Source organism: Elgaria multicarinata, chromosome 5 (assembly GCF_023053635.1).
Source record: "Elgaria multicarinata webbii isolate HBS135686 ecotype San Diego chromosome 5, rElgMul1.1.pri, whole genome shotgun sequence".
Taxonomy (NCBI): Eukaryota; Metazoa; Chordata; class Lepidosauria; order Squamata; family Anguidae; genus Elgaria; species Elgaria multicarinata.
Window position 1 is genome coordinate 23,093,117 of NC_086175.1, and position 20,888 is coordinate 23,114,004.

General features: G+C 42.3%; 2 protein-coding genes across 2 annotated transcripts in view; one reads left to right on the forward strand and one right to left on the reverse strand.

Moving 5' to 3' along the window:
* UGGT2 (UDP-glucose glycoprotein glucosyltransferase 2) overlaps positions 1-11,863 on the forward strand; it is an 88,269-nt gene extending 76,406 nt beyond the window's left edge. Inside the window, exons 30-39 of the mRNA XM_063126055.1 lie at positions 131-215; positions 360-433; positions 1,629-1,727; positions 2,020-2,104; positions 3,609-3,791; positions 5,589-5,749; positions 5,987-6,101; positions 7,056-7,172; positions 9,793-9,934; positions 11,154-11,863. Coding sequence (XP_062982125.1) covers positions 131-215; positions 360-433; positions 1,629-1,727; positions 2,020-2,104; positions 3,609-3,791; positions 5,589-5,749; positions 5,987-6,101; positions 7,056-7,172; positions 9,793-9,934; positions 11,154-11,176 — 1,084 coding nt within the window. The 3' untranslated portion in view covers positions 11,177-11,863. The remainder of the gene's footprint in view (positions 1-130; positions 216-359; positions 434-1,628; positions 1,728-2,019; positions 2,105-3,608; positions 3,792-5,588; positions 5,750-5,986; positions 6,102-7,055; positions 7,173-9,792; positions 9,935-11,153) is intronic.
* A 2,984-nt stretch (positions 11,864-14,847) lies between these two features.
* DNAJC3 (DnaJ heat shock protein family (Hsp40) member C3) overlaps positions 14,848-20,888 on the reverse strand; it is a 48,829-nt gene continuing 42,788 nt past the window's right edge. The window contains exon 12 of the mRNA XM_063126056.1: positions 14,848-19,254. Coding sequence (XP_062982126.1) covers positions 19,100-19,254 — 155 coding nt within the window. The 3' untranslated portion in view covers positions 14,848-19,099. The remainder of the gene's footprint in view (positions 19,255-20,888) is intronic.

Below are 20,888 nucleotides of genomic sequence, written 5' to 3' on the forward strand. Positions count from 1 at the left end.
AATACATGCTGTGAACTGGAGGCTTTCATTTTCTGAGCAAACTGTTCTACTTCTCTGTGTCATAATTTTTAAAAAGTGAGGGTTGTTTTTTTTGGTCTGCAGATTAATAAATAACTTTTTTCTCTCCTAGGCATGAAGGGACAGATTCTTCTGAAGTCCCAGAAGAGGTTATTGTGGTATTAAATAATTTCAGAAGCAAAATCATTGAAGTCCAAGTATGTATCATAATAAATCCTTATGGGGATGATTGCATTTTTTTTTCCTTTTCTTTTCAGTGAGGTTAAAGCTCAGCGTAGTTAGTAATGGTGCTTGCTGGGTGCTTTATGTCTGTTGACAGCACTACTTGCTTTAATGTGTAGGTTGAGAAGAAACCTGATCAAATTAATGAAGACCTCCTGAATGACCGAGAAGAAGAAGAGGATTCCATGATAAGGTAAACTGGATTGTTTTCATTTGGACCAAGCCAATGTACTTGCAGTTCCTTTGTCAGGAATTCACGGCTCTTTAACTTGAAGTAGATGAGCTCTTAATTCTTAAAGGTGATGATATACCTTGTTCTATGTAATTTCTTCACTTCTTTGTTTGGGACGTTTCACATCTCGCTCTTCAGCCAAAGGGCACTTGGAACAGCTAGCATACATTTCAAAGCAATCAACTTGGGATAGCAAAACTGAACTGAGCCTTTACTGAGCCAACCAGACCAGATTAAAAGAGCATCCTCAAAATGTCAAGATCTCAAGCAGGGTTGGGGAGCTACATTGTCCCCAGGAGCCTGGTTGCCCATGGAGAAGCTCCCCTGGACTGGATTCCATCAATGGGTGGCACCATGCCCCAAAGTGCTGCCAGCTGAGTGCTTCATATGCTTTGCTTATCCCACAGCTTCTCCACTGGGGAGGATGCAGGGCAGAGAGCACTGTGCTGTGGATCTTCGAAGAGTGCTTCTGAAGACCTCACAGCTCAATCAGGAGGCCCCCTTGCTTTCAGTCTCCTTCTCATGACTGAGCCAAGGGTGATATCAAAGGAGGGAGCATGGCCTGTGGAAAGAGGTGTTTCTTCCTGGAATGCCTCCCGGGATAGTTTGGAGAACCTTGCAGGCTGAAGTAGCCAGAATGGTGCAGTGGTTAAAGTGGGAGGCCCAGGTTTAAATCCCCAACCAGACATAAAGTTCACTGGGTAGCCTTGAGTCAGCAATGATCTCCCAACCTAGCCTACCTCATAGTGTTGCTGTGACAGTAAAATATTGGTGGTGGTATGAACCATGTTTGCTGCCCTGAGTTCCTAAGAGGAAAGCTAGGATAGAAATGTGATAAAATGCAATTTAAAAGGCCTGAACACACTACAAAAAGTCTTTACCTGGTGCTGAAACTACATTAAACGGCACCAGATGACTCTTAAGAACACAATTCCACAGTTCAGGGAAGACAACCAAAAAAGGCCTTGTTTTGGGCCAAATAAGCAGTATTTTCTGAATCTTAAGCTTTCCTCCCCTTTCACCTCTGGATTGGTGCCTTCCTTCCTTTTCTTCTTCTTTTGTTTCGTTTTGATAGAACAAGAATATTCGAATTATATGACACTTTTCAACCAGATCTTAGACTTCATTGCAAGCTGAATAGTAATCTCTTTTGAAGTTTTACAGGAGGAACTCAAACAACAGAAAGGGGGAAGAAAATGGATATATTAAACATCTTTTCTGTTGCTTCTGGCCATTTATATGAACGCTTTTTAAGGTAACTGAAGTTTTCTGTTGCATTTTAGGATAGAATGTGTTGCTCATCTGTATTTTAAGATGAGCAACATTGGGGAGGGGCATCTAACAGGGGGTTTGTGAATGCTGAGGGCCAGGTTGTTTCAGCTGTAGCTTGTAGAAGCAAGATGAATGTAGTTAAACAGGCTTATTACTGGATTTTTATTTCTAGCTGTAAAGATCTCAAATATAAACTTACCTTCTGACATATTTGTGGCAGTGTTTTATGTTGTGCATATGCTAATGCATTCATCAATGGGATATTTTTGTTCCAGAATTATGATGCTCTCCGTTCTACGGCACACCAAGACGCCAGTGAAATTTTGGTTTCTGAAAAATTATCTGTCACCTACATTTAAAGTAAGCACAGGATCTTCCTCTTAAATTAAAATATTTGTGAGTTTTAAAATCATAGCAGACGTTAACTCTTTTAGCTGAAAAGTGCCAATGATGGTTTCTATTTCATTTCGAACGTTAGGAATTAAAAGATACACGTACGGTCACAGAATTGCATTTCTCAACTTTAAATTACAGGTTTGTAGACATAGCTTTTAACAGGGACATCACTTGATTATTTTTGGCAGTGCTATCAGGGCAATTTGTTTGTAGCTTGGGTAAAATCCAGTTCTGGTAAGTTTTATTTTGCAAGAGATTTGGTAATTTAGGGTTATCCTCGTTGGGTCTTCTGAGACTCCTGTGCCCTGCCAGGCCGAAGTCAGCAGGGCGGGAGGAGCGGCAGAGGTGATCTTCACCACCCCATCCTCCATCTTTCCTGTTTTTTGCTAGATGGGGAGGGAAAGAGGTTGGAGGAGGCTCGGGATAACTTGTATCCTGGCCTCTTTGGTCTCCTTCCCACCCACTGGAATGCCTCCTTTCCTTCCCCTCTGAGACTGTTTTTCTAACCTTGGAAAACAGATGGCATGATTCTTTCTACGCTGACTGCAAGGAGGAGGGGTCTGGGATCAGATTCTTGACTCCCCCTTCCAGGGTTGAGCGCTGTCTCCGACCTCACAGGGGTTAAGACCAGCCAGTCTTTCCCATCCTGGTGCCCTCCAGACATGTTGGACTACAGCTTTCACCAGGTCCACCCAGCATAGCAATTGGCCATGTTGACTGGGGCTGATGGGTGATACAGTCAAACAAGTCTGGAGGGCACCAGATTGGGGACAGCTGGTTAAGAGACTGAGAATGGGCCATTGAATCACGCGTTGCCCCTTCAGCCACACTGCAGTTAACACCAGTTGTGGCCAGTCAGATGCCTAGTTCATGAGGATTCTCAATTGGCTTCAACAATTCAGAAAGAGAAAACATTTCCAGTTCAAAATAGCATTATAATAAACCAGAGGTGGGCAACTGTTCGCCTAAAAGTCAGTTCTGCTCCTAATTTGCAAAGGCAAATTAGGGGCAGTACTGACTTGTGGGATGCCCCCCTATGGTTTATTATAACAGCCCTGTCAGCTTACGATCAAGGTGTAGTAATTAAGAAAAAAAATCTGCACCATTTAACCTACATGGCAAAAAATTAGTCAGATTCAGTGTACATTTCATATACATTTATTTTATTTTTATCCTGCACACATTTTGCAAAGGCGAAAGGGCACATGTGCTGTACCTGTGAAGCATTTACTGTTGGGTGATTACCAGCCTTACCATAGATATTGACCACCTATGTGGAGGGCTGGATTGTTTTGACTCACCTATGGATCGAAGTAGCCACCAAGAGGACAGAAGAAAGGCCATCCTTGAATTAGACATCCACATGGGGGGACTTGAAGCTGGGAATGATATGGGAAGTATTACTCATCTCACATTTCCATGTATTGGTGACAATGTCTAGATAGCTCTCTTTCCTGCTGTTTTGTAGGAGGTTATTCCTTACATGGCAGAAGAATATGGATTCCAATATGAACTTGTGCAGTACAAATGGCCCCGCTGGCTTCATCAACAGACAGAAAAGCAAAGAATCATCTGGGGTTACAAAATTCTCTTCTTAGATGTCCTCTTCCCTTTGGCTGTGGACAAAATAATTTTTGTTGACGCTGATCAGGTAAAAATAAATAAATCCCATTTAAGGAACTCTGTATAAACAGTTGTTGTTTGCATTGATTCACATAAGCCTTAAGTTAGTTCTGTGGTTTCTTACTTATTTTTATTTATTTATTAAATTTGTGAAATAGCTTATAAAATAAATCTGTCTGGGCATTCAAAACACATGCAAAACAATGAGAATGAGATTGCAATAAAATCAACACTATAAAAGAATACATGTGGCAACAGCACAGTAAAGCTGTTGCTAGATTGTGCCACTCTACTGTGAATGTGGGGGCATGTCTGAATGCTAAATTTCCTGTACCTACAGAGAATTAGGTTCCACCTAATCTCCTCCGTCAGTAGGTTTTGTAGAAGTGCTTCTTAGACGCAGCCCACGCATGCATATGAAAGTGGGTAAAGTTCAAGAAAACCTTCTGATTCTGCTGATTATTTAAATTTGTCCTCTGTCCTTTGCACTTGGGTGGGAAATGGCTAAGCAGAACCGAGAGCCCTGGAGCAATGTAGTGTTCATGATACAATGGCCCTGTTCAGAAGACACCTTAAACCATGGTTGTTAAGCCAGAAAGCCAGGCTGTTTTCAGAAGACATTTTAAACCATGGCTTTAACCACGGTGAATAAAGCAAAAAGCCATATTCACCGTGGTTAAAGCCCTGGTTTAAGGTGTCTTCTGAACACAGCCTGGCTTTCTGGCTTAACCACCATAGTTAAAACCATGGTTTAAGGTGTCTTCTGAATGGACCTATTGTGTGGTCATTGGTGGGGTTGGTCAATAACTGCTACCGTTAGCTGACTTTAATGTTCATGGAATGTGTCCCCAAACGTCTTTCAACTGGAAGACAAGATGGAACCACTTTCTGTAATGGCTTTGATTCATGTCCCCTGTGTAATTTGTAGTTTTTGATGTGTGCCGTGTACGGAGTATAATAGTTAAATTCTCAGTAATATTCTGCGGAGGATGTGTGCATGAAGGTAGATTGGAAACAAATATTTTGTTGCTGTTGTCATAAAATATTACAAAGGAAGGGACACAACTCTTATTTCCAACTACTTTGTTAAAACTCCAGTTGCTGTTGTGTAGCATTGTTGTCTCCATGATCCATCCTATACCTGAACTGTCTTAGTGTTGGAGGGGATAATTATTACCAGCCAACCTGTATCTCCTGATAACAGCCTGATTTGCTTTGGGTTGTTTCATACAAAGTTGGTCTCAAAGCAGGCTTAAGGCTTCAGATATTCTGTTTCCACCTGCTTCCCTTAAGCCTGTCTCAAGATGGGAACAGCTGAGCGGTGAGCTATCCCTTCCTTTCCCATGCCTGGCCTTCAACTGAAAGCTGCTTGAGCTCCAAGCTAAGTATTGGGCTGGAGAGGCTGGCAGGAAGCCTGGTTATTCTCCTTCCAGCTTTGAGTCTGATGCTCAGCTGGGTAACATGCAAAACTGGGGCTCAGTTGTTCTCACCACATCCCCACAGGCTTTCTGAAAGGTACTCACAGTTGTTGGGGTTCTGTGCCATTTAACTGTGTCTCAGGCTTGGGGACATGTTGGCGGGAAGCCAACTGATGTAGTGCATTTCAGTATACTAATGGGCACACGCAAGCCTACTAATTTGCTGGACAAGAACAAAAGAACCATCAAAAGGATGGAATCATACAATATGTTTTCCACAATATGTGGGAAAAAAAACCTTTGAAGCACATGTTAAACTATGGAATTCGCTACCGCAAGATGTAATAATGGTGGCCACCAGTTTGGATGACTCCAAAACCATCCTCCGACTTTCTCTTCCTGTTTAGATTGTCAGAAGTGATCTGAAAGAACTCAGAGATATAGATCTGAAAGGAGCACCTTACGGATATACTCCCTTCTGTGATAGTCGTACAGAAATGGATGGCTACCGTTTCTGGAAGTCAGGATATTGGGCTTCACATCTTGGAAAAAGAAAATACCATATCAGGTGGGAAAACAGAACAAGTCCAACCTGTCTCTCCACCCAGTGTCATTATGTTTTTTTCCTACTGCAGTTCTATGTTGGGAATCCCATTAAATGGAGGATATGTAGATAAAATGTAGATTTTTTAATATATATTTTGACTAGTAAGAGGAGCAACATTTCAGCAATATGTTTACCATTTTCTCTGATACGAACGAATGTGTCCTAATACACTGATGCAAACATTACTCATTTTTATAGTGCTTTATATGTTGTGGATCTGAAGAGGTTCCGGAAGATTGCTGCAGGAGACAGGCTGAGAGGTCAATACCAAGCACTCAGTCAGGATCCAAACAGTCTATCCAACCTAGATCAGGTACGCTGCAACAAATGAAGTATGCCACAAAGATAAGTCATGTTTAGACTTTAAGTATTTATTTATTTATTTATTTTATTTATTTATTACATATTTATACTGCCCAATAGCCTAAGTTCTCTGGGCAGTTTACAACTAAAACCATAAAATCCAGATTAAAACTTCAAAATCACATAAAACCAGAATAAATTACAGTCCGAGGAAGCCTTGTTTAAACAGATATGTTTTTAGGAGGCGTTTAAAAGTTATTACATTTTCCGCCTCCCGAACCTAGATGGCCTAGTGCAGCAGTTCTCAACCTGTGGGTCGGGACCCCTTTGGGGGTCGAATGACCCTTTCACAGGGGTCGCCTAAGACCATCGGAAAACACATATTTCCGATGGTCTTAGGAAACTGTATTAACTGAACTATGTCATGTATCATCTTTTGTATTATTAAAGCTATTGTTATGTATTATTTTCATTAGCAAACCATCCCATGACAATGGATCGTGTAGAGAAGAACGAAAATAATTTTATGGTTGGGGGTCACCACAACATGAGGAACTGTATTAAAGGGTCGCGGCATTAGGAAGGTTGAGAACCACTGGCCTAGTGCGTCTTGGTCACATTTAAACATGACAAAGAGACAATGTGGGAATATACCAACAGGAAGGGTGGGGGAAATCTGCCAGTCAGAGGGGTTGTGGTGAGTCCAGTTCCCAAATCCTACCCTTAGCCCTCACTTTCCTGCCTTCTTTTTTAATGCCCATGGAAAGAGTGAGGGGGACAGCGAGAACTTCCTCCTTGTTCTTGCTGTGGTGTCAGCGGCATAGCCAAGAAAAGGAATAGCTCCCTTTACCTTGGCATGCCCAAGCCCTGTTTCCATATGAGATGCAATATTCCAGTACTAACAGTATACAGCTTGTATGTTAGAACCCCAGCAGCAAAGTCAAATTGTGGCCTTGTTTTTCAGGATCTCCCAAATAACATGATCCATCAGGTGGCCATCAAATCTCTTCCTCAAGAGTGGCTGTGGTGTGAGACTTGGTGCAATGATGAATCCAAGAAAAAGGCTAAAACTATTGATCTGGTGAGTCAGGATATAATTACTCTCTTGCTCTCCTAGCCCCCTCCCTCCTAAAGAAAACCTGTTCGGGTTGAGCATTTAGCTGGGGCTTCATTAACCTTAAAGATGTCATGAAGGCAGTTCTGTTGTAAACTTTTTCTGCACTCGCTCCTGAGATCCACCATTTGGTAAGATCGGGAGTGGGTACTGAGCTCACGCGCTTGCTCCTTGCCCTTCCTCCACTCTTACTTGCAGGTAAAAGTGAACAACTGATCTCTGAAGATCCTGCATCTGTCAGAATGTGTCCTCCTCCTGAATCTGTGGGGTTTATCTCTCAAGTTTAAAGATTCTGTGTTCAAATAGATGTGGCATTTCCATGGTTCATTCATTCATTTCTACTCCACTGTGTGGGGAATGGGAGAGGGAACCCACAAGCCAAAAGCCTGTGTAGGTAGGATTCCAAGAGCTAGCTAACGGGGGAACAGGCCGTATATGGAATCATCTTTCAATGTAGCCCGGCAGGAAAAATGGTCCCTGTCCATTGGGTTGGATACAGATTTGGGCTGGATCAGCTGTGCTGGCAGAAATGCACTTTCCCACGCTCTCCTTCCCATCATACCCCCTGAAAATGCTATACTGAGAGTCAGGAGTGTGTGTGGTGTGTGTGGGAGGGGGGATCCCCCCAAATCAGGGAGAGGAATCTTACATGAGTGGAGCTCTTCCTCTCGCAGAAGGCGGATTCTGGATCTGATCCATTGTCTGTGATTCTGGATCTGATCCATTGTCTGTGATTCTGGATCTGATCCATTGTCTGTGCCTGCTAATCTTTTCTGATGTTTCCCTCTTTACAAGAGTGATGCCTTGCCGAAAGGGCAGTATACACACTAATGTCTTGGCTCCTTCAGTTGCACAAGACCACATTGACACAGCTTGGAACAGCTTCTAAGAAGGGCAAAGCAGCACGCACTTTTATCAGATTTCCATTTTGTGAATTAGAACGTCTGCTGAGGGCTCCTTCCCGATTCCCCATCTTTGTCCTTTCAGTGAATGGTAGTGCTGACAGAAGAGCTAGTCAGGGATGAGCCAGTTGGAAAAGATGAATGGTGGTTGGCAGGGGGGGCAAAGGCTCTGGGGGCTGGTGACAGATGGTTCTGTTCATAAAAAGAATGCTATCCAGATGTTTCAGCTGCCTAATAGAACAGTGATTGAAAAGTGTGGCATGCTATTCTCCCGTAAAATATTAATATGTGGAATTTGTTTCTTGGTGGGTTTTTTTTTGCCAAAATCATTTGCATTATTGTTGCTGATGTATCAGCACAGCGATGATCTCTACTAGTATGTATTTTAGGACTTTAGTTTGAGGTGCATAGAGCTCCCTCAAATGTAACTACTGTGTGAGTAATGGATAGTTTGGGGAGGTTGGAGGCAACACGGAGACCTAGGGTTTGGTCCCCTGCTAAGCTGTCTTGGCCTCCATGTGTCATCTGTAAAAATGAGAGTATTAGAGTCAAACTACATGCTAAGCTAAGGCTTGTGGTTTTACTCCCATGTAAGCATGTACAGCCCCAATTTAGATTGGGATCGCAGCACTCTGGGAGGTTAAACTCCCCTCCCTCCTGTTTTCCCTCAAGGTTAAAAAAAAGGCTCAATTGAAGTTAATGGAATCTTCCCTCTCCCCCTTTTGTTGAGCCCCTGATCATGGGAGGGTGGGAATTTCAGGAAAAATTAGGGGGGATTTTTAACCCTCCCCTCTTGATTTGAATGGAGGCAGCACATGCTTACACAAGACAAAAAGTAAGACAAGCCTAAGGTACTCACTACGATAGAGGACCTCAACCTTTTTTGGACCCATGGGCACATTTGGGAATTTGAGAAACTGTTGTGAGCACCACCACAAAATGGCTCCCATGGAGAATGTGGCTGGTCACATAATGGCTGCCATGGAGGCCAGGCTAGTCAAAAGTGAGCTAAAGGGGTCGGGGAGAGAAATAGTGAGACTATAGGGTGGGAGGGAAGGGGAAATAGCAAGGCAAAGGGGAAGACGAGAGAGAAAGAGCAAGACTAGAAGCTGGGATTGGGAAGAAACAGCGAAGTAAAGAGGGGGGGAAGAACTAACAAAGCCAAAGAAATAGCGAAGCCAGATGGGGGGGAGAAGGAGCAAAGCAAAGAAGTAGAGAAAGAGTAAGAGGCTAGGAGAGGAGAAACTGAACTAAAGATGTAGGGGGAAGAGCAAGGCTAAAGAGTAGAAGGAGATCGGAAAAAGACTGCCCTAATATTTTCTGAGGTTTTAATTGTTTTAATAAAAAATGTGGGGGCGAGAGTGGAGAGCATTGTGAGTGCCATTGGAGGTCCCTGCAGTAGCCAATTACCATAACAGGCAGTTTGGCCCACTAGTGACTTATCTCAGGGTTTTCTGCATTCTAGGGTGAGTCGCAGGCCGACTGTGCATGACATTTCTCACCACAGACCTCTCACCCATATTTTTAACACATTTTTAATTATTTTGTAGCCCTCCCATCAGTGTCTAACACCTGTAGTTGATATTTTCTGTAGCTGATGGGAATATTTACTTTTTTAATATGGGAATATTTCTCTTTAAATGTGTGGTAATCCTTTTTTTAAAAAAAAATATGAATTATTTTAGTGTAACAATCCAAAAACCAAAGAACCCAAATTAGAAGCTGCTCTCAGAATAGTTCCTGAATGGACAGAGTACGACACCGAAATACAGAAGCTAATAAATCGAAGAAGGAAAGAGAAGAACATAGCCTGGTCCCATAAAAAAGGTGAGGCATAGAAACATTATAAAATATATGACATGTCAAAGGTGTTTGGGGGAAAGGTAGGGCATGAAGAGAGCAATCCGTATGCATGTTTAGAAAGAAAAAAGTCCTACAACTCCTAGCTGGGAATTGTAGGACTTTTTTCTTTATAAACATGCATAAGATTGCGCCCTAAAGGTTTGAATGTATCACTCATCACTTCTGATGAATTTACAGTATAAATGACGTCCGGCTCCAGGATTTTGATAGCGCTCACAGACGGTCCCCTTAAAGTGTTAAGATTTATACTGGTTTTATACTTTGAATTGTCTTAATTTTGTAAACCACCCAGAGAGCTTCGGCTATTGGCCGGTATAGAAATGCAATAAATTAAATAAATAAATAAATGAAGATACATGGCAAGCAAATGAAGAATTCTCCCATGCCATCTAGGATCTCTTTTTGGGTGCCCTCTGCAAGTGACAAGGAAGGCACTGTGCAGGCAGTGGGCCGTTGGTCTTGTGACCACAGCCAACATCCAACCTTGCTACCCTCTGGAGCCCCACTGGCAAAAACTTAGTATGCTATGCCTCTCGCATGGATGGAAATGCAGCGACAGATGTTGTCTTTGTTCCCATAAGCTGTATCTCCCAGTCCTGAACATCTTTTTTGGGAAGTAAGTCACACTGACTACAATAGGGATATGGCTCGCTGTCATTTAGTAGCTTTCTATCCATACCAGCCTATAAAGATAAAATAAGAATGAGCTTTTAAAGGTTTGTGAGATCTGGAAAATCCCCACCGTCTTGCCCGTACTTTTGCTGACAAGTTTTGCATTGTTATGATGTATGTGCATGTAAGTACATGCCGGAGAAACTCAAGTTATGAAGGCCTTCATATCCTGGACACTGTTGGCCAAAAAACCTGTAGGATCTACCTAAAAGTTTACTGCACAGCAGTATGTGGTTGACTAGTATTAAGCCTTACTCAGAAATCTGGGGAAGCAGGAGGAGCAGCAATGCTGGGATTATTTGTATGGCCACCTCTTGAAGTGGCTGCAGGAGCAATGTAGGAGGCTCTGGAGAGTGTAAAGGGACCAGCTTGTGATATCACTATCAGCTGTGATTTCTAATGGGGATGAGAAGAAGACATTAAGAAAATTAAGAGAATCTTGACTAGGCTTGATTTTGTCATTGTTCTGTGCATTCAGAATTAATGATGCATTTATGCTGTTCCGTTACAGGCTCCAGACATGATGAACTTTAGCACTGTTTGGAAATGGGTGTGACTGCACTTCTCTGCTGCTGACCATAGACTGGCTGGAAACGCTAGATTTCGTGGATGTAAATACTTCAGAGACGCTCTATATTTTTGAAGATCCATGAATGTGCAATTTAAAAAAAAACAAATTCTTTTGACCTTTAATGGGAAGACCGGAGGGGAGAGGAAGCCCGGTAAAGTGCCGCCTGTACAGCTTTGTTGCTCATTCTGATGGGCTTCCACTTTGGGTGTTTCCAAGGCAGTTCATATTATGGTGCTACTCTCCTTAAGCACACACTGCTCTTATTTCGCATGACACAATTTCTGTTGGAAATGTCATGAGATGTAGAAGTGTGCGTATATATTGATGAGTCATCATATCGGTGCGTCTGGCTGTAGAAAACAAAACAAACACCCTGTATGGTACTTACTTTAAAAGTTTCTACCCCATCTTTTTTGCAGAAGCTTCCAAGGAAACTGACTTGACACAGTACTTAAAGTCTGCATTGCTTTTTTTTTGTCCAACATGCCTCTATGCTATGATGTTACATATGTCAGTCTTACTGAACTCTGCTTTCAGTGCTGGCTTCAGGTATTTGAGGGCCCTTGGGCAAGACATTCTCCAGGGCTGGCCCTCCCTCGATGAGCCTGCCTTCTCACCACCACTGTCACCCCCAGCTCCTCTTCCTCATCATTGCTATCACTTGTTTGCTACATAGGCAGAGAGCAAGGGTGTGTCTACACTATGCGAGGGAAGGGAGAGGATCTTGCAATATGCTGATCACAAGATCCTCCCCATCAGTCCACATGGGCCGTGCAACGTCCTGTGTATCGCGCCCGTCGCGGCGGCCATTTTTTTAATTAAACAAGAGCTGGAGCGCACTTGCGCTCCTGCGAAATTAACAAGGTTTTTTAAAAAGATACCTCTCCCCTCTTCCCCCCGATGGGCAAGGATGACTCGCTAGGAGCCAGGACGAAACCAGGACAGCCACCCGCACCTCCTGCGGTCTCGGGATGATGCCGAGACTGCGGGAAAAATCGGGATTAAAGCTGTCCCGCTTATCCCGGGGAAATGGATGGGTTATCCCAGGGAAATGGAGGGATCATCCTTCCCTGCCCCCGGGATCCCCTGTGTGTCATGTGGATGCACAGGGATGATCCTGGGGCGATCCCCGGGATAAGGCATGGTGTAGACATGCCTTAAGTAAGCACTAGTATCTCCTGTTCCTTCTCACTGCCACCGTTCTCTGTGTGAGAGCAAGAGGCAGGTGAACAAGCAGGTTGCAATGGTGAAGAGCAAAGTCAAGGGGCTCTTGTCAGTGGGCTCCTGCTGGGATGTGGGCCCTTGACAGGTGCCCAACCATGCCTACCTTTGATGTCGGCCCTGTCTACTTTGATTGCTTAAAGGTCTATTCAGCATCACTCTGGGGATAAAATGCAGAATTTAGAGGGCCCAGCTCAGCCAACAATTGAAGTGGTTTGACTTAGTCACTAGATAAACTTTCATATTCCCTCTGTGGTCATAACTACATCAGTGACAGCTGCCACCCCCACCCACCCACCCCAAAATAGCCCAACATCTCATTCTTTGCATATTGACATAATATCATGGTGCTCAAAATTTTCCCCTCGCCTGCATAAATCCACCAGTGAAATGGAGTAGGGCAGCTTGAGTGCAAGGATCTTAAGCCTTCGGATTCTCTATTACGAGAAGATACAGCAGAAAGAAAAAGAGATGAAGGAATGCTGTTTTGGGCAGCAGTCGCACGTCCTCTGTAAAGTCTAGTTCTCACTTGTAAAATGGAAGATTTAAATGCATTGGTAAAGATATCAAGCAGTGTTGATTTCTTTGAAACTTTAAAAAGCAGTTGGCTAGTTCTGGTATTCTTAAAACCTGAGACTAGTGAGACTCCTGAAAAGGCTAGTTACCTGTGGCTGGGCAGGCATCTGTTGATGCATCCAGGATTGAGCAGGGGGTAGACTAAGGACCTTTCTACACCTAAGGATTATCCCAGGAAAATGGAGGGATCGTCCCTGCCTGCTCCCGGGATCCCCTGTGTGTCACTTGCATGCACAGCGATGATCCCAAGACGATCCCTGGAAAAAAGGCAGGTGTAGAAATTGGCCTAAATGAATTCTAAGATCTTGTATAATCCACCCCACCAATACCTTTGTCATTTTTCAGTACAATATGGCCCAGGTACTGCTGGACCTAAAAATATTATTCAACTTGTCAAGATAGTGAGTGCATTTTACAATCTCTAGTCACTTAATGTTGCCTGCAGAGGTGGTCACCTCACTAATTGCCCTGTCAGGCTCATTTTATAACTATGTTTAAAAGCAGTGATTTTTGTGGGACCCTTACCATTACCTCCATTGTGAAAACGTGCTAAAGGTTTTAACCTGTTTCCAGTCAATAGGAAAACCTTTCCTTATTGTCTCTTCAAGAGCCTTTGCAGAGAGTTTGACAAAGGATTTTTGGGCAAAATACACCTCTCATTGTTCTTGAGAATAGATGAAAAGAATTCAAATAGGTTGATGTCGCACTTCGTAATAGCTTCTTCTTTATCCATGTGTCATGTTTCTCTGTTTTAACACTACTGATGGACATACAGTTCCCTAGATCCTCCAGCTTTTTTTAAAAAAAAAATGTTATGGATTTTTACAACACTGTGACACAAACAAAATCCATCCCTTTGTCTCCTGTTTCTCTGGTATAAAAGGATCTCTCAGGGTGGAACTAGGCATTACAATACACAGTGGGCTACCAGCACCATTTTGTGGAAATTCAGAATGCAAATTAAACAAATAAAATATTTGAACTTATTCCCCTGCGTGTCATAACATCTGTCCGTGTCCTGCTGCCATCAGATGGTGATTCCTTGCCTCCACTCCACTGCCAAGGCCAAAGCATGGTGCAGAGGGCAATGGGGGGAGCTTGAGATGGTGCAGCTGCTGTTAGCCCATCCCAAAACCAGAATAGCACTAGGGAGAGCAGCAACTTGTCATGTAGACTCTCTTCCTAAGAACTGTGCTGGATCAGAGCAAGGTCGAGCTAGCCTTGCATTCTATTCTGCCCACAGGAAATCCACAAACAGAACGGAAGTGCCATAGCCCCTACCCACCCATATCCCCCAACAACTGGTGTACCTCTGATAATGGAGATAGCATAGAGGCATCAGGACTAGTAGCCACTGATGGCCTTCTCCCACATTATTTGTTCAGATCCCTTTTAAAGCCATCCAAAGTGGTGGTCATTACATCTTGTGGAAGCCAATGCTATAGTTTGACTATGTGCTGTGTGGAGAAATACATGCTTTTGTCTATCCTGAATCTCCCACCAAACAGCTTCCATGGGATGATGACCTCGGGTTCTAGTATTATGAACGAGGGAGAAAAATGTCTCCTTATCCACTTTCTCTACACCGTGCTTAATTTTGTACACCTCTGTCATGTCTCCCCTTCTCTTTTCCAAGCTAAATAATCCCAGATGTTGTAACCGTTCCCGATAGGCAGGTGCTTCCGATATTACCATCACAGTATGGGAAGACCAGGGATGGCCCTTCCGTGAGGCAGAGTGAAGCAGCTGTGTGGGGTGGCAGCCTGGCCAAATATGCTGCTAATCATCTTGAATTGCTAGAAATCCAAAATACAGAACCCAGACTTGACACGAGTAGTTGCAATGTAAACCTTTGCCATCAAATTTAATGTGAAAATTCACTGGCATAGAATAGCTTCCAGAATTCAAACTGGGAGAATATTAAAAAAGATAACATTGAATTTCTTGATGATTTTTATAGAACATTTAAACTGAAAAAAACCAAGAATGGTTACCATAATTATGTTTACAAACAAAACTAATATTGGGATAAAGGAGCTCCTTGTATACAAAAAACAAGCTACTATCCCATCATAGTAATTCACTGCAACTTTGGGTAATTCGCAATCTTTGAAAGTTAAAAGCATGGCTCACAGAAGCTCTTCCTTTCTGGACTCCTTTACATAGTAACATACTAGAATTGGAACTGCAAAGCTGTATACCTGTTGCCAAAAAGAGTGTCCCTACGGTTTACAGTGCCAGGAAGGCGCCCAGAGGACTGCAGCTCTATGTAACTTCCTGTTAAGGCAGACAGAAGTTGCAGTCAAGGTTGGCCTAGTTCACAGGGCAAAGGAAGAGGATACTTGGGGCACCTATGTTCATTTATTCACATTTGTTTCATTTTGGGGAAAGCACGGGGTAGGGAAGACTGGATGATACAATGATCAGCTTCTCATATGCCCTTTTCTTGTAGAGTAGATCTCACCCACCCACTTTTATGTGAATATCACATCAATTCTAGGGGTACTCAAAAATAAGTCCCACTGTGTTCAATGGAGTTTCCTCCCAGTTAGCAATGTTGGAGAAATGTCAGACAGACTAAAATCAGTTGACATGCGGAATCCCTTTCAGGCCACGCAAGAGACCATGGACTTTTGGAGTTTAAAAAATTTCCTGAAATTTACGCAAATTTATTCGTAGGAAAATACGCAAGTTTCTGCTGAGATATATGCCATCCTGGAAAATATACACGGGGGGAATGGAATGGAATAGGGGACAATACGCGAAATGTTACATACCAACATAAATTACATAAATTGGTTGCGAACTTTCTTACAGAATTATTTACGTATTTTTCCGCATAACAATTTTTTTTAATACGTTAGTGAACGGATACCAGAACAACCAACACTGCACAACCCATGAAACATACACGGGATGGATTTCAGAAAATCCAGACATCCTTACTCCCAGCTGAGCAAAGGATTGTAAGCTTAATGAAGACAAACGTGTCTGGTTTGCTGGTAAGCCATTTCAGGTAGGGGCTCACTTCACGGAACGTTCCTCTACACGTTAAAAATAAATCAAATTTGTGCACATAAGACAGTTGATGTTGGGGAGAAGGACAGAGTAAAACAGTTGTGTTTCTCCCCCAAGTATCTGAAACAAGAACGCAGACTTCTGTTACTACTCAGTTTTTAAGAACAACGTATTTAATCCTTGTGTTTAACTTAATACATAAGTGAAATTATTTTGCAAAGAAGAACATCTGCTTGTGGGTTCACATTTGACACCTTTCATGTTAAAAGACCAGTGTCATCTTAAAGCAATCTGGAAAACTATAATTTCATGACCTTGTAAATTGCAAAACAAAAATGCACTTTCCTCTTCCCATCACCAAAAACGCCCACCCATAACCAAAAGGAAACATCAACGTAGTAGAGAGATTTCTGTACTTTAGCCGGTATAAAAACATTTTTTAAGCTTTGGCACAACTACTAATTTGAGTATTAATCTGGTTTCACACACCAAAAAACCCCAACAGCTTTCTGATTAATAAAAGCTTTAAACTGATTGATAAAATTAGGAACAGCTTTAATCTAAATTTTGTTGCTGCCAGTACATTACCTAGCACAATTTCAGGCATCTTTATCTTCAAAAGAACGTCTTAGCTTTCATAGCACTGACTGGTCTACATTTTTAAAAACAGAGCTTTTTTCCTGCAAATATTTCAGACATCTCCATACACTGCAATGGTATATGATAATTGATACTGACTAGTCTTTACTGATGTGACTTCAAAACCTGCATTGATGCAGTCTTGGTCAATCTAATTTGCAAGAGTAGAGATGTGAAGCCTTAGGAAAATATTTTTTCCCTCCAAATTTTCCCAAAAAATCCCTGGACAAACAACAACAGAAAAAAAGCATGTGTTTATTAAAAAAAAAACCAACTCAGTCCCCCCCCCCCAAGTCCTTCACATCTCTAAGTAAGAGCTATGACAATACCTCTTGGAAAACCAAGTGACACCAAGATTGAATTCCATACAAATCAAGGCCCTGCACTGCACAGTGGCAGAACACAAGGGCCTCTCTTGCCCCTATTCCATTTTATTCCTAAAAGGAATAAGGCATTTGAAATACTGCTCAAAATACATTCATTATAGGGTCAGTTTCTGGGTACTCCCTACTCTCTGGTACTTTTAGAGCAATTCCCATAGAGAGATCAAAATGCAAGCACTATGTGTGTGAATGTCCTGGGACGATAACTGAACATGATCTGGGGTTTCCCGACATGTATGCCCTCATGAAAGTAATCCCACAATCACCCATACAAAGAAAGAGGCTACACATGAAGCCATGGGAGCTCCTCAACCACTGAATGACATTTCTGCCATTTGTGATGTGCTATGGAAACAGGCTAGGTCTGATCAGGCTGTAACTGCATTCCACAATGCATCAAATCTGCACAGAAAACGAAAGTATGTACACATTTCTGTTCCCTACATAGATGTCCCTTGCAGGATCTAGGCAGAAATACATGGATGATTAATACCAGTCCTGTACACTGTACCATTATAAGAGCTACTCTTGAAATTTTGACTACAAATCTAGAGTGAGAAAGGGCAGGGAGTATCTAACTAGGCTGTTTTTATACTGAGACTTAGTAATGTCATTTAACATTCAAATTGCCTTCCTAAGGTAGGTCAAATTTAAAAAAACAATTAAGTACTTTTACAGGTTTGGAATTGCATTATGAGAGGACTCCAGACTCAATTTTGCATACAGTACAGAAATGCCAAACATAAGAGCATCTGACAGGTCCCAGTTTCTCAAGCTGACCTAAAGTGATAGTCTGGTTTAGTGTTAATATAGCAAAGTACTTAATCAGTGAAACACTGGCTTCTTCATATTACTTACCTAACCAAAAGTCTTCAAAATCATGTTAATCAAGCATCAGTGAAACCCTGCAAACTTCCAGTTTTCAGAACAGTTTCATCAAATTGCAAAAGTTGTTTGATATCCTCATCTCTCACAAACCACAACACTGCCATCTTAAAAGTTAACTCATAGTACAAATCCACACCTTTTTAAAAAATAATCTTCAAGGTCAGAACTAAATTCTGTATATTTGGGGCAATGTCTCATAGTCATTCTGCTCAAATGTCAAGCATATGTTGAGGGAAAAGCTCAAAATAGTTCTATTTAACACCAGCTAAAAATGCCATTCTATTTAGGTAGCTTTCTGAAGCAAACAGAAGAGAAGAGGTTTTAATCAAGAGAGAAAATTGTCCTTGTAAAAATAAGTTAGAAAATGCTCTCCACAAACCAGCTGTTGTGCCCCCATTCTATTTGATGTAATGGTTCATACAGATGCTTCTGGGGGGGGGGATTATCTTAGGCTGTGGAATGACTTTCTAGAGCACTCCATCCTCTTGCAAAGTAGCATCAGAACAGTTAAGACATCTACTCCTAGGGAGGAATCAAGTCACTTCTGTAATCTCCATAACTTGTTCCTTCTTTGGGGGGCGGGGGAGTGCATCGAGCTACATTTTAAGAGAGCTTTAGATGCAAGAGTGGCATGCAGGATTGATGGGAGAGTCCTCCAATGTTGCCCAAGGATAACGCTTCAGTAGTCATTCAAGGCCTTAGCATTTCCTCTTGAAGAAACTAAAGCTAGACTATATATGGTGCTCTCTTGTCCCTTCAGTGAGGAAAACCAAGTACCTGACCAAGTCCCACAAAAGGTCATTAAGAGAGTTGAGTAGATTTTAAAGTGCTTTCTTGAATAAAATTGCTTCTCCGGCATAGGTTTGTCTTCATCTGAAGGTCTCAACCCACTTCGGAAGAAGGGGTTCAAGGACTGCAGCCCTAACTAGTCTTCCACCTATTTATGGATCAGGAGTTTTACACCCAGAAGTAGAATATTAGTAATAGTAGAACAGCTGTTGTATTGCTCTCCATTATGTACTTGTTTTCTCTTTAGCCTATCGCAGAAAAGTAGGCTTTCGTTAAAGTTCTTGTTCAAGGATCAACCACTATTTTAAGTTACCTAGAAATAAAAAATAAAGACAAGTTCCTAGAAGCAAAAACGGAGGGTGGGAACAGTTTCTAATTGAAGTGGAATTTAAATTTAAAAGGTCCTCCGGAACTGAAGGGGTCGAACCCTTGCCAGGAATTCCAGCTTCTGTGAAAAGGGTTTCCTCCACCTTGTTGGCTTTCTGCATCCAGTGGGTCTTCTCCTTCATCAAACTTCCTCCGCATTTCTAAAAAGATAGATGTACGGTGACAACATTGTGGAATCTGACATGGAATTCGAACAGGCTCTCTCAGCAGTCATATGCAGGCCTGAGCATCAACACATTTGTCCTATGTGTATTTTCATCATGTATATTTTACAGTTTAGTCTTTTTAGATTGTGTGCATTTATTTCTGCTTGTATAGTAGCCAAGGCATCAGAAAAACAACACGGGTGAAAGCTTTTACATTTGCACTCCTAAAAATATGCACTAGGGAGTTTTTAAACTTGCACATTCTTTGCAGACCGCCACATGTTCCCTCTATGGCAGGGTGTCGCGCCTCTTTCAGTCCAAGGGCTGAATTCAGTTTTGGAGAAGCTGTCAGGGGCTGCATTACAAGGATGGGCTGGGCCGAAGGCAAAAGGGGCAGGAGCAAAAATACCAGCTTATTGTAACTTAATGCTGTTTCTGCCAGTAACTAAGCCACAGGAAAGGCATCTGAACCTCTTAGAATGGAGGCGGGGGCTCTGCAAAAGCCAGCAAACCACGAAACATGTAGCGCTTTGGGGGGGGAAGAGGTAGGGCCAGAGGAAGAGGCGGGGCCATCAGATTTGGCCCACAGGCCTGAAGATCAACAGCCTGCCCTGTGGCAAAGCTTTCCTTCATAGCTTGGAGAGCCACCCTCTAGTGAGTGGTGTTTCGAACACAGTTTAGTTATTAGCAACTATCTGCCCTAGGTGGTGATACTTCATGTAAGCATCCACCTGCAACAAGTTTGAATGAGTGCACCAGTTTATATCACTTATCAGTTAACCCTCCTAAGGACTTTTGGTCAAAAACCTGCCCCGTTTGGATATTAAAAATAAAGAAAATACTTTCACCCTTTATCTGTGGCTCTTCAGTATTTTCCTGTAAAAAGGAAGGTAATTGTTCCATTGTATCCACATGTCTCATTTTTCAAAATTCAGGGTTTCATGGTAAGGGCACTGGCGTCCATTAGACCCCAAATAAAGTGAATGGGGGGATGAAACCTTGCCTGTTCATAACATTTGGATCTCTAAATTACCCCCAACACACCAAAAGCTCTCATCTAAAAATAAAGCCCAATGTATTTTTAAACCCTTGGCTTAATTGATGGTGTTTGGCCCTGATGTCAGATACGCAAAGTGAGGATTTAAAAAAAAAAACCAACTAAGCTATATTCAAGGAAAAGAAACGGTGCAAACAAATGAGCGATAGGCCAGGAAGTAGACCAGCAAGGATTTCTGCCTGCCAATTGCTTGAAAACAGCAGCAACAACATGACTTTTCCCTCCTAAATTAGGGTGCAGAAATACTGGAGGGAGCAGAAGTGGCTTTGTGCGTGAAATGACAGTGAGCTCCGTTCAGTTCTGATACTGAAAACAAATTCTAAAATAGTTCCTAAATAATGTGCTCAGAAGCACCCTATTCTTTAATTCAAAAGGCCAAAACAGACATTACTTTAAATGTGTGTCTAGCACCAAAGTCTTTTTTCTTCTCTCTTCATTTTTACTCTAGAATAGGTACAGGACCCCAGAATGGGTGGTTAAAGGTCTGGATTGGGCCCCTTGCACCTAGGGTAAAAATGAAGTTGCTAGACTATACACACATTTAAAGTAACATCTGTTTTGGGCCTGTGGC